Source organism: Lissotriton vulgaris, chromosome 9 (assembly GCF_964263255.1).
Source record: "Lissotriton vulgaris chromosome 9, aLisVul1.2, whole genome shotgun sequence".
NCBI lineage: Eukaryota > Metazoa > Chordata > Amphibia > Caudata > Salamandridae > Lissotriton > Lissotriton vulgaris.
In genome coordinates this window covers 1,223,691,969-1,223,705,757 of record NC_141697.1, presented here as the reverse complement: position 1 = coordinate 1,223,705,757, position 13,789 = coordinate 1,223,691,969, and the positions used below count along the sequence as shown (strand labels likewise).

General features: G+C 42.9%; 1 protein-coding gene across 10 annotated transcripts in view; it reads left to right on the top strand.

Annotated features, from left to right (window-relative positions):
- USP19 (ubiquitin specific peptidase 19) overlaps positions 1-13,789 on the top strand; it is a 471,392-nt gene that overhangs the window by 403,224 nt on the left and 54,379 nt on the right. For all 10 annotated transcript variants that reach the window (XM_086939352.1, XM_086939351.1, XM_086939350.1 and 7 more), the window contains 2 exons: positions 4,921-5,084; positions 5,988-6,166. In XM_086939352.1, the coding sequence (XP_086795478.1) occupies positions 4,921-5,084; positions 5,988-6,166 (343 nt within the window). The remainder of the gene's footprint in view (positions 1-4,920; positions 5,085-5,987; positions 6,167-13,789) is intronic.

Genomic DNA, 13,789 nt, shown 5'->3' with positions numbered 1-13,789 from the left:
AGGACTTTACTCAATAACCTCCAGCCACGTTAAGAGTGAGGTATAGTACTTAGGTAACCATGTTGCATATAAGTAATGATTGAGTTTACACTGTGACTCTTGCCTCAACATCCTGCCTAACCGCTACACCGCATTTGATATGGTAGACCATCTCATGAACTTTCTACAATAAGCTTGAGAATGAACAGGAAAATACTCATTGGTACACCTCCTACTTAGAGCATAGAACTCAACAAATAAAAGTAAATAAAACCTTTTCCGAACCCCTAACTGGAAAAACAAGCTGTTCCCAGGGATCTGTTTCTCCTTCACTGTAATCTCTACATTAGATCCTTAAACTCTTGTCATCATTCACATCAACATCTCTTGTCCCCTTTGACAACAGGCAGTTCTGTCTAAAAATATCTTCTCTTCAGGCAATTAGTCCCCTGACTATGATTGTAGCGCACACCCAGTGCTGGTTGACCATCCACTGTACCAACTGAGCCATCTTTAAACTATCTTTCTCTGTAATTCCCCTCCATCCCCACTCAGACACCTCCTTTCTGGTTCAACCGTGGCCTCACTTATTGAACGCAACAAAATCCCAAGGAAATATTCTGGACATAAAACCCAATGTGCAATCCCACATTAAGGCACAGGCAGGGTATGAATAGAGTTGAGGTTGCTTCTGTTCCCATTTGGCAGGGACCTGGTCTGTCTGTTCTGGCTAAACTGTGCCGGTTGAAGCAGAGCCAAGGCCGATTACAATATGGCTGATCTCTGTGCAGAGTGGTATGGTGGTCCGAATAAAGATGGACTGGATTGAGGTCCGAGTAATTACCAGTGGCAAATATTAATACAGCTTTTCGACTCATCACCTTCTTGTTTCCCTCAGTGCAACATGATCTTGTGTGGGATGTTCAATTATTCCTCCGAAATTTGGGCTTTTAGGAATGGGTTAAACCATAGTTCTTTACCTATTTGCCCGGACAGTTTAAGTACCGTCTGGGTTCCCAAGATCCCCCTGGCATTGCTCAATGTCGCACTGCATACTGAAGCTAGTTTAATCCCAAGAACTAGGTGCTCTGAACTCATCGCGCCATACTGATTATTCTATAATGACTACTCGTTGAAGAACGCAATGTCTTCCAGTAGAGTTTTTTCAGATGAATTCTTTTAACTGCAGATTCCTCCAACTCCTGCAATAGCTCCTGTGTGCTTACAGGTGGCACCATCGACCTGCGTTAAGACTCTCGCTGACATCCAACAAGGAGCCTTGTAAAGGCACCACCCCTGCTGGTGCCATCAACACCTGTTTTTCCATGCCCAAAGATGCAAATCCAGAGCTTTACTCACATTAATTTTGAATCAACAGCAATATCTCAAAATTCTCAACTTCGGAAGTGTGTCTGGAGTGAATGTTAGTGCCCAAGATGACATGTTGGAAGCCGTGCTGCACCTGTGAGAAGCAGATGTTGATGACTTACCCACACAATGTCTGCTTTTATCACCCTGGCATGACTTCAAGCCTTACTACAATGGCTTCTCAATGCATCAAATGATTATTGGAAAAGAAAGGCTTCATTCCCTATGTGTCAGCAGCAGCAGCGCTTCCTGAGAAATGGAGGATATTATTAGGTTTGAGTTGTCGACCATATAAGGCCTTCTGCTTGCCAAGCATGTCAAGGACAACAAACAGGATGCTGGTGATTTGTTCTGCCACACTACATAGATTCTGGATTTGCAAAACACCAGTGGCTTGAAAACGCATCAGGACTCCAACCTGGGTTTGCCTTCCAGTCCTACTGATGGGCAAAGTGCTTCTTTGCAGTAGTTGCCCATAGGGGTATGAAAAGCTGGGAATTGCTGCTCTCAACAAAGAGATTAAGGCAAACCGCACAGAAATGTTGTTACTAGGGAGGTCGACCTCTGAGCTCTTACTTCCTTTCAGCTATGCCCCTAGTGACTCGATTTTGGGTCCTTGATGAAAGCCATTTTTAGCGCCCGCCATGAATTGCTCCACTGCTTGATGTCACAGGCCAGTGTCACATGATCTGAATGTTTGACACAGCTTCCAGCCCAGGAAAACTTGAGTGCGAGCATGAATGAGCAAAGTAAACCTGAATTCTTCTCCTACTTGTCTTGCAGAAAGACTCAATACTATGGGCAATAAAGTATTTTTGTCTCCCAGTTTACTGTTCTGCTTCCTGAAAGGAGTTTGTTTCCTGGATTGATGAAATCCCTTTGGGACAGAGCATGCAAGTTATTGTTTTCCTTTCTCGAGAATATGTGCAACTCCTTCGCACATACATTACATGATGATCAGGATGCTACAAATTATGTTCTACGTCTGGACTAGACACTTGGGATTTTGTGCTCTGGGCAAGCGTCATTCGTAATCCGCATTCTGGGCAATGTTCCACTGGATTCCAAGGGGGCATCCTGACTTCCCTAACAGACCTGCTATTTGATGGATCTAGCCTCTTTGATGAAAAAGCTGGCAAGGGCTTGAAGAAAAGTAAAAAATAAAAAAAGCAGAGCTATGGTCCGCTCACTGTGTTACTTTACTCTCCTTCCCATTTCTATCAGCAACTCATGAGTTTCAGAGAATGTCCTAGAGGTACCTTGTGTCACCAGCAACAGTCATATACAGCAACTCGCAAGGCTTTTTTGTAGTGGCAGGGGTATAAAGGAGGCCAATACCAGTAGCAATATTCCTAATCCTCCTTTTCACCAGGCACCGAGGTCAAACCTTTTTAGTTTGCCCTCCAATCACATGTTGACTTTGGGACGTGTCAGAATCCAACATTGCCTGCCTTACTGGTACTTCACACAGCATCTCACCATTTGGACCTTCAAATTATTCTGCTTGGCTATGCTTTTCCATTTCTATTTATTTTATTTTAAGAGTTTTTGTGTCATAATTTTTTATTGGAGTTCAAAGATAGCGCTGGCTAGATCCGGAGGCATCAGAGCGCCTTACATGAGGTTCCACAAAATTACAAGATTTCATCAGTTCCAACTTACATCAGTTGCTAGACAATTACAAGAGAATAGAAGACGAGATAATTGAAGTGTAGATGGTAAGGAGGTATGGGTAAAGGGGTAGGAGGGAGATACGGCAGAAAGACGTTGGAAAGTCTGCCCAAAGTCCGGCTGGGTAGGTGACGGTCGAGGGGGAAGTCCCAAAACCCATCTCCTCTATAGTTAACAGGTATCTCCACCGGGCTTTGGCCAAATAGCTAGGTCTCAATGGGAAAAACATTTAAAGAACATGGAGGGCAAAATAAATGGAGCGTAGAGGGGAGGGGGCAGGGAAGGATGCACCTCTCCATATTGCCCCAGTCGGGCTTCGGCAGATCATGCCACGATTTTGTCAATCGAAGTGAGAATGTTAATTGCTATAAGGGTGATAGAGCTGGTACCAAAGGTGGAGAAAGGACTCTGGGATATTACTCCTGGTACTTTCTTTTCACCAAGAAGAACTGGGGTCTAATTCCGGTTATAGACCTCAGACCTTCATAAAAAAACAAAAGTTCAGAAGGATGACCTTTGCTTAGGTTTTGCAGACCTGCAGGACACGTACTTTAATACACTGGTCCTGCAATCCCACGGGAAGTATCTCTGTTTTCTGGTGGGGTCGTATCACTTCCAAATTTCCATGCTGCCCTTTTGTCTTGCATTGGCCACTTGGGTCTTTAGGTTATCCACTAGGATCACAATAACATTTGATTTTATATGTCCTTTAATATTTGATCTCCAGCTCAGTATAAAGGTGTGTCTGTGTGGTGGTTATTTATTCTCTGAATTGCTTTCCAAATTAAATCGTATCTCGAAACTCACAATCGTGTCAACCCTTGAGATTTCAAACACTTTGGTTTGTTTTGTAATTGTTTCTCTCCTTTCAAACAGCATGTTTTCCATGTGTCTGAACTGCTTTTGTTTCACACAAACTATGAAATTCAATTGTCTTTGGCTACATGTGACAGAACAAGTCGTGTTTACATAAAATATTTAGAAAATATTGACTGTTTTGAATGCATAGTTTACAGGTTCTCAGAAAGTCCCCCTAACTTTTTCACCAAACAAGTGCAGGTTTGTACAGGAACAGGAAACTGAAAACGTGGCCACCTGCTATAAAGTAATGATATAGTTATGAATATTTTACTCGCCCCACCCGTTTGTAAAAGCTTGAAAATACCGGTTTCTAAATAGCAAAACCTATTTGGTGCAGGTCACGAAAATAATTTCTGGAGGACACTGAGTGCATACAGCCCATTTATTGTGTATTGTCAGTATTTAAATAAATAAATTGTGTGGCTCATCACCCATGAGGTTATCTGGGTGCTGTCCATTGGCACAGGTAAATTAAGTGATTTGCCCAGAATTACAGGATGTTGAGCCGACGCAGAGACTTGAACCTGGATCCCCTGCTCTAAAGTCAACAGCTCTGAATGTTGCGCCACATCCTCTCCCGAAAAACGGTCTACAGAAAATCACATACCCTTGATGCCATTTTGTGCACAAGTTGTACTGAAACGAACCTTACATTTTTAGTATGAAGGAATAGTAAGAGGTTAATTTGAATTGCTTGTTCGGAAAAGTCCTTCGTGGTGAATATGGGATCTGAGCAGTTAACTGGTTAATGTTATGCTGTAGTAATTACACATAAGGAGTCCAACAGGCTCCCAAAATCATATCCTTCACATCTCCTATCCTTTTCTCCGCTATCCGTCTTGTGTCGACATTCCATAAAAGTAAAACTCACACTGCCTTCATTTTGTGCTGTTGTCTTGTTGATCAGAATCTTTTAGGTGAGGTGGACTTTGATTAATCCACCATTGTCTACCTTACTGACTGGTCATTGCGGTTTTTTAGTTTATATCTTGGGTCTGTGAACTTTCCAAAGTTTGAATCAAATGTTTTCTGTGCCAACAGGAACCTGGACCTTAGTAAATTTTGCATTGGCCAAAAGGAGGACCACCAGCTTCCGATTTATGATTTGTATGCTGTTATTAATCACTATGGAGGTATGATTGGTGGGCATTACACGGCGTATGCCAGGCTTCCAAACGATAAGAACAGTCAGCGCAGTGATGTGGGTAAGCAGCAGCAGTAACATTAGTGAGAAACCGAGATGGATGAACTGTGTTGTGTCAAATGCATGTGTTTTGTCAATGCATGGATATCATTATTATATGCTACTGTTGAGTTACCTTAGGCCAGTGGTTTCTTCATATATTGGATTCTCCAGCAGGAATAAGTTAAAAACACAAAACACTCTTGTGGCATTCTGCCTCAGTGTTCCATTTGGTAGCTTTGGGATTTCCCCCTTTGTCCTCGGCAAAAGCAAGTTCAAGTTCTAATTTGAAGTGAGCGATGCAGCCTCCAAAGGGTACCTGTGAGGTGGCTCGATTGCTTAGTGTACAAACATTAGACATCTGTGTGTTACTTGCAGATCACTGATTTGGTTCATGTATTAGAGGACAGTAACTTTGCTACAGTTGAGTGGTACTGTACCAAACAGCAATTATTAGTGTGTCCTATGAAAGTGATTGATTGGACTGTTCTAATTTATTATAAGATGATCCATTATTTTAGTCGTGCCAACTTTTTACCATCTGTGTTCGTAATTGCGGTCAGGCTCACGAGTCATTTTATGGGAAAATTAAGTTTAACAGGTCAGGTAACTTTTTAAGGGATTTGGCCAGCAAGAAGCTTGAACCTTGCTGGTAATGCAGAGTTTAATCATAAGGTGGGAAATAGTTTACCTATGCTGTATCAAAGAGTTTACCCATGGGATATAAATGGGTTTTACACAGGATATGAGGGCGCTCAAACGTTTGAACAGTATCTTGCTACTGGGTGGAGTATAGATATGAAAGTGTTTTCACAAAGATGTTTGAAAGGGTCCAACTTGGCCTGTTTGAAAAGGTGTAACAAAATGGCTTTCACATATCCATAAAAAGCGGGTTGCAATAATAATAGTAACGTTCTGTTTCCAGGTTGGAGGCTTTTTGATGACAGCACAGTTACCACTGTTGAAGAGAGCCAGGTGGTGACGAGGTACGCATATGTCTTGTTCTATCGGCGACGTAATTCTCCTGTGGAGAGACCCCGCCGGGACCACGTTTCCGAACACCGATCAGAGAGTGCAACATCTGCGGAAGGAGCGACCAGTCAGGTGAGAAACTCTTACATTTTGTCACCACCTTTAACACATCTGTAGTTTGTGGTAAAGAGAAGTAGTGGGAAAAGTGCCTACAAGACCATAGGTGCTAGTTTAGAAAGATATTTTGGCTAATAAGAGTAAGAAGGTCCATAATTGCTTAATGTAATCTGCTCTTTGTAAATTGTATGAGGAATCCCAGTGTCTTTGTAGCCCCTGTTTCCGATTGTGCCCCTTAAAAACTTTGAAAACCCCCTTCAGATATTTCTACTCCCTGTGTTAGTGTAGAGTAAGGTTCACCAAAAGGTGCTGCCGACAGCACATAATACAAGGGGATTATTGTCTGTTCAAAATATGCTGTGCAATGTTTGATGTTGAATGACCAGGCAGCTTCAACCTTGAAACTCATGTAATACCTGGGAAATATCTGAAAGTGTATGAAATTAACATTTAACGAGTGTGAACACAATGCAATGGTTGTTCCCTGGTCACTAAAAGGATATGTCTGTTTGAAGACCATATGATTGGTTTGCATCATTTATCCTCTTGTTTCTCACTGCGAATCATTGCCATTTTTGCAACTCTTTCTGAAGGTATGACTCATTTCCTTCGAATGCCAGTTTTCAGTATCCAGCACTTCATCTAGTTTCACTGATGTGTGTTTTTGCTCAAGAGAACCTTTGCACCAGCACCACGGTGCTGTTAATACATATCACATTCCTCCACAAGTTGTGGTATGGGTAGGTGGTGTTCCAGAACAATTTGCTGTAAGTGACCAGAGGCACACCATCATATAACACAAGTTTTGGTGTAGACTGTAGGTTGAAATCTTCAATTTGATATTTTTTCTTTTCTTCCAATACAATAGGCAACCCATCATCTTCTGTTGTAAAGTGAGCCCCACACATTCTCCAGTAACATATCCTATACCCCCTAAAGCACCCTTAAAGCATCATGCAGTAGGTTGTTACTTGCAGCTGCATCTGCCCCCATACTCTCCGGTACGCTGCATGCTTAAACATCACCACACACAATGTTTGTATATTGTCTCAACCCGCACGATGCATAGAGGACAGTCTACAGCCAGCAAACTTTAGGGCATACACTCTGTCTCTCCTATCATTGCAAATCTGAGTGCTTTGCAGTTTCGTCAGGAATATGAAGCACTTTACAGGTGTGACTAAACAGGGCACCTGTGTGGAGCTGGACTATAAATAAATCCATAGTGCTATGTCTTGGAAGATTTGCTGGAGAGAGGCGTTTGTTTCCTCTGTACACCGCTACTTAAGTACCTGTATCTGCATTGAAGAATAGATGTGTTTATAGGTGTTATCCGGGTATATAAAGAGGCCAGCAGCCCAGGGGAAGACTGGACAGAATACAACAGCTGAGCTAGTTATGGCATCTCGGAAAGGGCTGGTGTTTAGGTTTTGCATAATCTTAGGAGTTTTTCTATATAACATAGACTGTCCGGTACTTAATTCCTTTGTCTTTCTTCCTGGGAAGCAAACACACTCCACTACTCTCCGTTAAGTAGTTGGAGCAGGACAATGTGCCTGTCTTTTATAGTACACCATTTTATATTTTAATATACAATAGAGACCATTGCTCCAAGCGTGAAATTATTGTGGAAAAAAGGCTGCCCACAGCACCAACGACATAATGCAAATAACGGCACAAAGTAGCCATCCGTTATATAGTAATCTATTGTTCTCACCAGCCTTCACAATAGACAGCTAAATCTTGCTGTAGCCAGGCTCTAAAAAGTTGAGATACAAGAACATTTGGTGAGGATCGCACTTATTGAGGAGGAAAAAAGATTGACCACGTTGAATAAATGCTTTTCGGGTCAGTTAGAAAATGTGATTTTGTTTAATAGTTTCAACCGGTGGAACTACTAAATTATTTGGGTAATGGAATGATTTCATTAAAAGGGCTTGAAAAACTGGGCTCTAGCATTCTGAAAGCATTTTAAGCAGTCTCTGGAGGGGAAAAATTATAACCGTAATTACCCAGCAATAAAACAGTAGAAGCATGAGGACTGGCACAACAAAAGAGGATAAAAAGAGCAGCATTGTGTGTCTGCATTCACTTAGGGCGCATCGGGCGGAACTCAATGATACTTCGATTTAGATGCTTTGAATTTATTCAACCCCACATCGATGGAATGCATAATCGAAGAAGGAAAGAGGTTTTGCTGTGATAATAATGTTGTCTGTTGGAAGAATGTGCACAAAACTTTCCATAATAAACCAACTTCAGCTCTGTTTAATTGTTGAAAGTAGTGTGTACATTGAACACATGAAAACAGGATTCCCGGAGCTGCAGTAGGAGTCCAAAGTGTGATTTCTCCATTTTAACTTCAATAGTGAGTTTCGGATGAGCTACAGGAAAGAAACAAACTCCTGGACAGAATGAGAAGAAATTTCATGTGCATAGATATCAGTTTCTCTTTGTACTTTCTCAAATTTGGTGTACAAATGTTTTTTTTTTCATACTTCTAAAAAGAAAATGAATTTATATCTTGACAGAGTTGGACATTGGCCAAAGTCTTGCTTTCTTGGCGTTGAAGCTGTGTGGGTACTGAATGTTGGAATAAGACCTATGGTGCATGGCTAAGTCCATGCTAAGTTGGTGCTAAAGGAGGGGTATTAGTTGCAGGGGATGACTTGCCCCAAGGTCATGTCATAAGAGGACTCACTATCGGTTTGATGGTTACGTGTAGGCCATAGCGACAATGCATTGTGCTCTGGAGTCACTGGACATGAGCAACGGCTGTCGCCCCACGCTTACTGGTGGCTAGCTGGGTATTGGCCTTAGGATGTTGCTAAATGCCACATCATGTGACCGCTGAGGACAGACATGGTTGTATACAGAATGTAATTACAGAACAAAAAATCCATAAGAATTCTATGTATGAATGTTGTGGTTAGAGATGAAGATGAGTAACTTCGCAATAATTAAAACTGAAAATCCCCAGAAAAACTTCATTTCAAGGGACATTATGGTTATGATCCAAAAGCAAGAAACCCCTGCAATTCTCCAGTTATGGTGAAGTATTTGACCATAATTTGCTCCTTCTGAACGGCGCTTTACCTTGTGCTTGGCCTCGCACTACACATTACCTGTACCACTGCTGACATCACATGTGATGACACCAATAACATTATCAGCAGTTATTACGTAGACTTTAAACTTTGTAACCTCAAAATGGATATTATTGCTACAATAATGTAAAGAAAATTATTGTTGTTATACTAAGCACACATAAACTGTTCATGAAGTGACAATGAGCAGATGTTGTAATAACCATTGGTACATGCTGTTTAGCTAATGACCTTACGCTACTGTTCCAGTGGGCAATCCCAGCTGTCTGCAGTGTACTTTAGGGCGCTGAATAACCTTCCTAGATTCCCTGCAGTTAGGAGCTGATGGAACGTGCTGCAGTCTGTTCGGGAAGTGCATTAGTGCCACCTGTGATTTAGAATATGCTACCCCCATATCCTGGTTTTGTTCCAGGATATTTTTTGTCTTTAAAAGAAGAAACAAACTTCACTGACAACGTGCCAAAGTCACACCTAACTCCCTCTCAGATGCTTCTTTTCTTTGGATTTGTTTTGTTCAAAGGGGCACTTTCGGGCCTATCCACCCAAAAGGCGAGTTGAGGATATTCCAGCTATGATACCGATGTTTCAGCCTCTATTCTGGATTTCGGTGAGACAAACTCTGAAGCTGCAGGGCCTCATGGACTCTTGCATTCTGCTTATGACACATGCCTGCTGGCATATGCGGGCTCTCCAGTGGTTTCTGAAGTTCCAGACAGGGATGCATGAGGAGGAATCTCCCTGATATTGTCCAGGGGACTTGGTTGGAGGTAACTGCTAAAGATCTGCAATGGTAGTTTGCGAACCTCGATTGGGTCAGCGGCAGACCCGTGTCCCTTCCCCAACCAGATCTAACAGTGGTGACAGATGCATCACTCCTGGTATGGGGTAGCCATCTTGAAGAGGTGGAGATTAGAGGCCTCTAGTGTCTGGCAGAATCCCACCTCCACATCATTATTCTAAAGCACCGGCGATCCGGCTGACATTAAAAGCTTTTCTACCCTCCATCAAAGGAAGACTAGTGCAGGTGTTCACGGACCGTACCATCGCCATGTGGTACTGCAGCAAACAGGGCTGGGTGGGCTTGTGGACCCTTTATTAAGAGAACCTGTATCTCTGGACATGGCTGTAATGTCCAGGCATATCTCTGGTGGTTCAACAACTGGCTGGCTCTTTAAACGCCAGGGCGTGCAAATTCACCCGAAGATGCCTAGCGGATCACAAATGGCCTCTCTATCCGGAGGTGGATTAAGATCTTTTACAGTAGTGGGGAGAGGGAGAGCCTTTGGTAGATCGGTTCGTCACTGCCGAGAATACGCAATGGCAGCAGTTTTGCACACAGGAGTGTCCAAGGAGACGCCTTTTGTCTCGAGTGGAGCTCAGCCTCCTCTCCCCGCCCATACCACTTCTGCCCAGAGTTCTCAGGATGATCAGGAACAACTGCGTCCAAGTCATCCTTGTTGTTCCGAACAGGGCTCAGAGAGTTTGGTATCCCGAGCACTTGAGCATGGCATCGGCCCTCCGATCAGACTGCCTCTTCGGGAGGATCTGCTGTCACAGCAGCACGGGCAGGTTCTCCACCCGAACCTGCCAATGCTTGCCTTCATGCATTGAGATTCAGTGGCGACAGTTGAAAGCGTTCGACCTTCCGCCCGAAGTCTGTAATGTTATCTTTGCAGCCAGGCGTCCCTCCATTAAGAAAGTGTACGCCTCTATCGGGTCCTTTTTTTTTTATACTTTCCCTCACCCAACAGAGCTGTGCTCTGAGCAAAATAAAGGGCTCTTTTTCTGCCATCTCAGCCTCTGATGTACTCTCCCTTTGAGCCATTGCACAACTGTCCTCTCAGGCTCTGTACCATCAAGATGGCTTTGCTGGTGGCCATAACATCTGCACTGAGGTTCAGTGAACTTCAGGCTTTGTCATTCATGCCTGAACATCTACCCAGACAAGCCGGTTCTTTGCACTAGAGCTTCATTTTTGCCAAAAGTGGTCACTCCTTTTCATGTAGGTCAGTCCATCACTTCCTTGTGGATGACCAACTCCTTGTGGAGTATGTCGAAGAAGGGAAAGGCCGTGCAGAAGCGGACCATCTCCCGATGGATTGTGCTCTGCATTAAGATCTGCTATGCATTGGTCTAGAAACCACCCCCTGAGGTTTTGCGTGCTCATTCGACCAGAGCCAAGGCTGTGAACACTCCATCAGCACAAGGAGTTCCGGTCCTGGGTAGCTGCCAGACAGCAAGATGGACTTCTTTACACACATTAACAAAGCATTATGGCTTTGACAGTCCAGTCCGTCCGGACGGGCACTTTGCTTGTTTGGTCCTTCAGGACTTTCTAGTGTGAATCAGTTTTGCATGGGTACCTATTTTAAGGTAAGGAATCTGCAGCTAGAATTCCCATCAGATGATCAAGTCACTTACCCTTTGGTAATGCCTTATCTGTTAGAGATTCTATGTTGCTGTATGTTCCTTACCGACCAACGCATCCACCATGGTCTGTGAACGGATTTCCAGGGACATGGCTGCTCCCCTTTCAGGGGACTAGTTTTCCACACAAGCAGCAAGTTCTTCGTGGCGCCGCACTCCTGGCGTGGAAAGTCATGAAAAGAATCTGACATCAGTATGATGGGGCGCCTATATAGACACAGTGTAAGTCTCTTCCCCTGCGCGGATGATGCAGATTACGCCACGCAGAGCCAAATGAAGCGAACTACTGGCACACAGGGGTACGGCTCACAAACAAAATTCTGTATTCAATCTGATGCTGGAGATAATTCTGTGGGAAGGAATCTGTGTCTAGATAGTCTCTACCAGATAAGGCTTTGCCGAAGATAAGTAACTTATTCTTCTTGTATCTATTTTTCTTTTTCACTCATTCTTGCCTCCTGTCTGGTGTCCTGATTGCGGGTGTATTGAGGGCCACCAGAGATGAGCTTGTCAGCCTGGTGGGCAAGAGTTCAGGTCATGGTGGCTTTATAAATAATGCTGCTCGTTTTGAAGATGATGCAGTCCAGCAAATGGACCAGTGGAGTTCCTTCAGGATGGAGGTGATGTGGTTAGGTTTTTTCATGCCATTGATAAGACATCCTTTTTTTTTTTACAGTGGTCCAACCTCTATGATTTATAGACTGAGTCCATCAGTAATTGTTCATTAATTCAACAATTTCGGAGCATATATTAATCAGCTCTATCCATAAATGCAAATGTGTATATAACAATATAATACTTGGGGCATAAAAAACACAGCAGTAGCAATAAAGAGCAGTATTTTTAATTCATTGCTCCTCGGTCAAATAAATTCACGAAACTTCCTGATTGCAAAACATTACAATCCATAGGGGTTGCCCCAAAGGAGCGTGCAACATAGCAAAGGAGTGCCAAGAAGTGAGTAGTGTGGAGAAGGAAAATGAAAAATCAAAATAGTCAGTGACATAAAAATACTGAAAATCATTTACAAAAGCAGTAACGGATCAAAGCATTGACCCATCCTGTGTAGCCTGACCTCAAAATACTCAAAGAAAAAATATTCTCATACAATGTAGATGAATATATCATACATTTTTGCACATCAATGTAGAGAATCGGACAGGTCCAGGTTATATGTATACTGCGTCAACGTTTCGACTCGTCTTAGGGCCCGGTCATTTTAAAGCCTGGGCCATGCGAGTCTTCATCAGGACAATTATAAATAGGGCAACCAAGGTAATATAGATGTCCCCAGAGAGGCGTAAAGCGGTGAAGATTCCACGTAAAATAATGGCTTGTTGTCCTTGTATGTTTCTGATCAAAACCGAGTTCCAATAGATAGTGGTTGATGAATAGTGCCCTGCAATTGGGCTTTAAGACTCTGAAAAATCTTCTTCAATCAATAATAATTCTATATCCATACTTACTCCAATTTAATCGCGTAGTATGCAATTGACTGTGATTAGGTTCGGTAACTCTGAAAGAATCTTCCTCAAATAATGGTCATTCATATGTCCATACTCGCTCCCAGTTCAACGCATAATGTGCAATTTTTTACGTAAATGTTACCATTCACTTCCCGGGGAGTATTCACGGAAGCGGGAACGAATCTCCAGCCTTCCGAGACTTCAATCTCGGAAGGCTGGAGATTCGTTCCCGCTTGCAGGGCACTATTCATCGACCACTATCTATTGGAACTCTGTTTTGATCAGAAACATACAAGGACAACAAGCCCTTATTTTACGTGGAATCTTCACCGCTGTACGCCTCTCTGGGGACATCTATATTCCCCTGGTTGCCCTATTTATAATTGTCCTGATGAAGACTCGCATGGCCCAGGCTTTAAAATGACCGTGGCCCTAAGACGAGGCGAAACGTTGACGCAGTATACATATAACCTGGACCTGTCCGATCCTCTACATTGATGTGCAAAAATTTATGATATATTCATCTACATTGTATGAGAATATTTTTTCTTTGAGTATTTTGAGGTCAGGCTAGACAGGATGGGTCAATGCTTTGATCCGTTACTGCTTTTGTAAATGATTTTCAGTATTTTTATGTC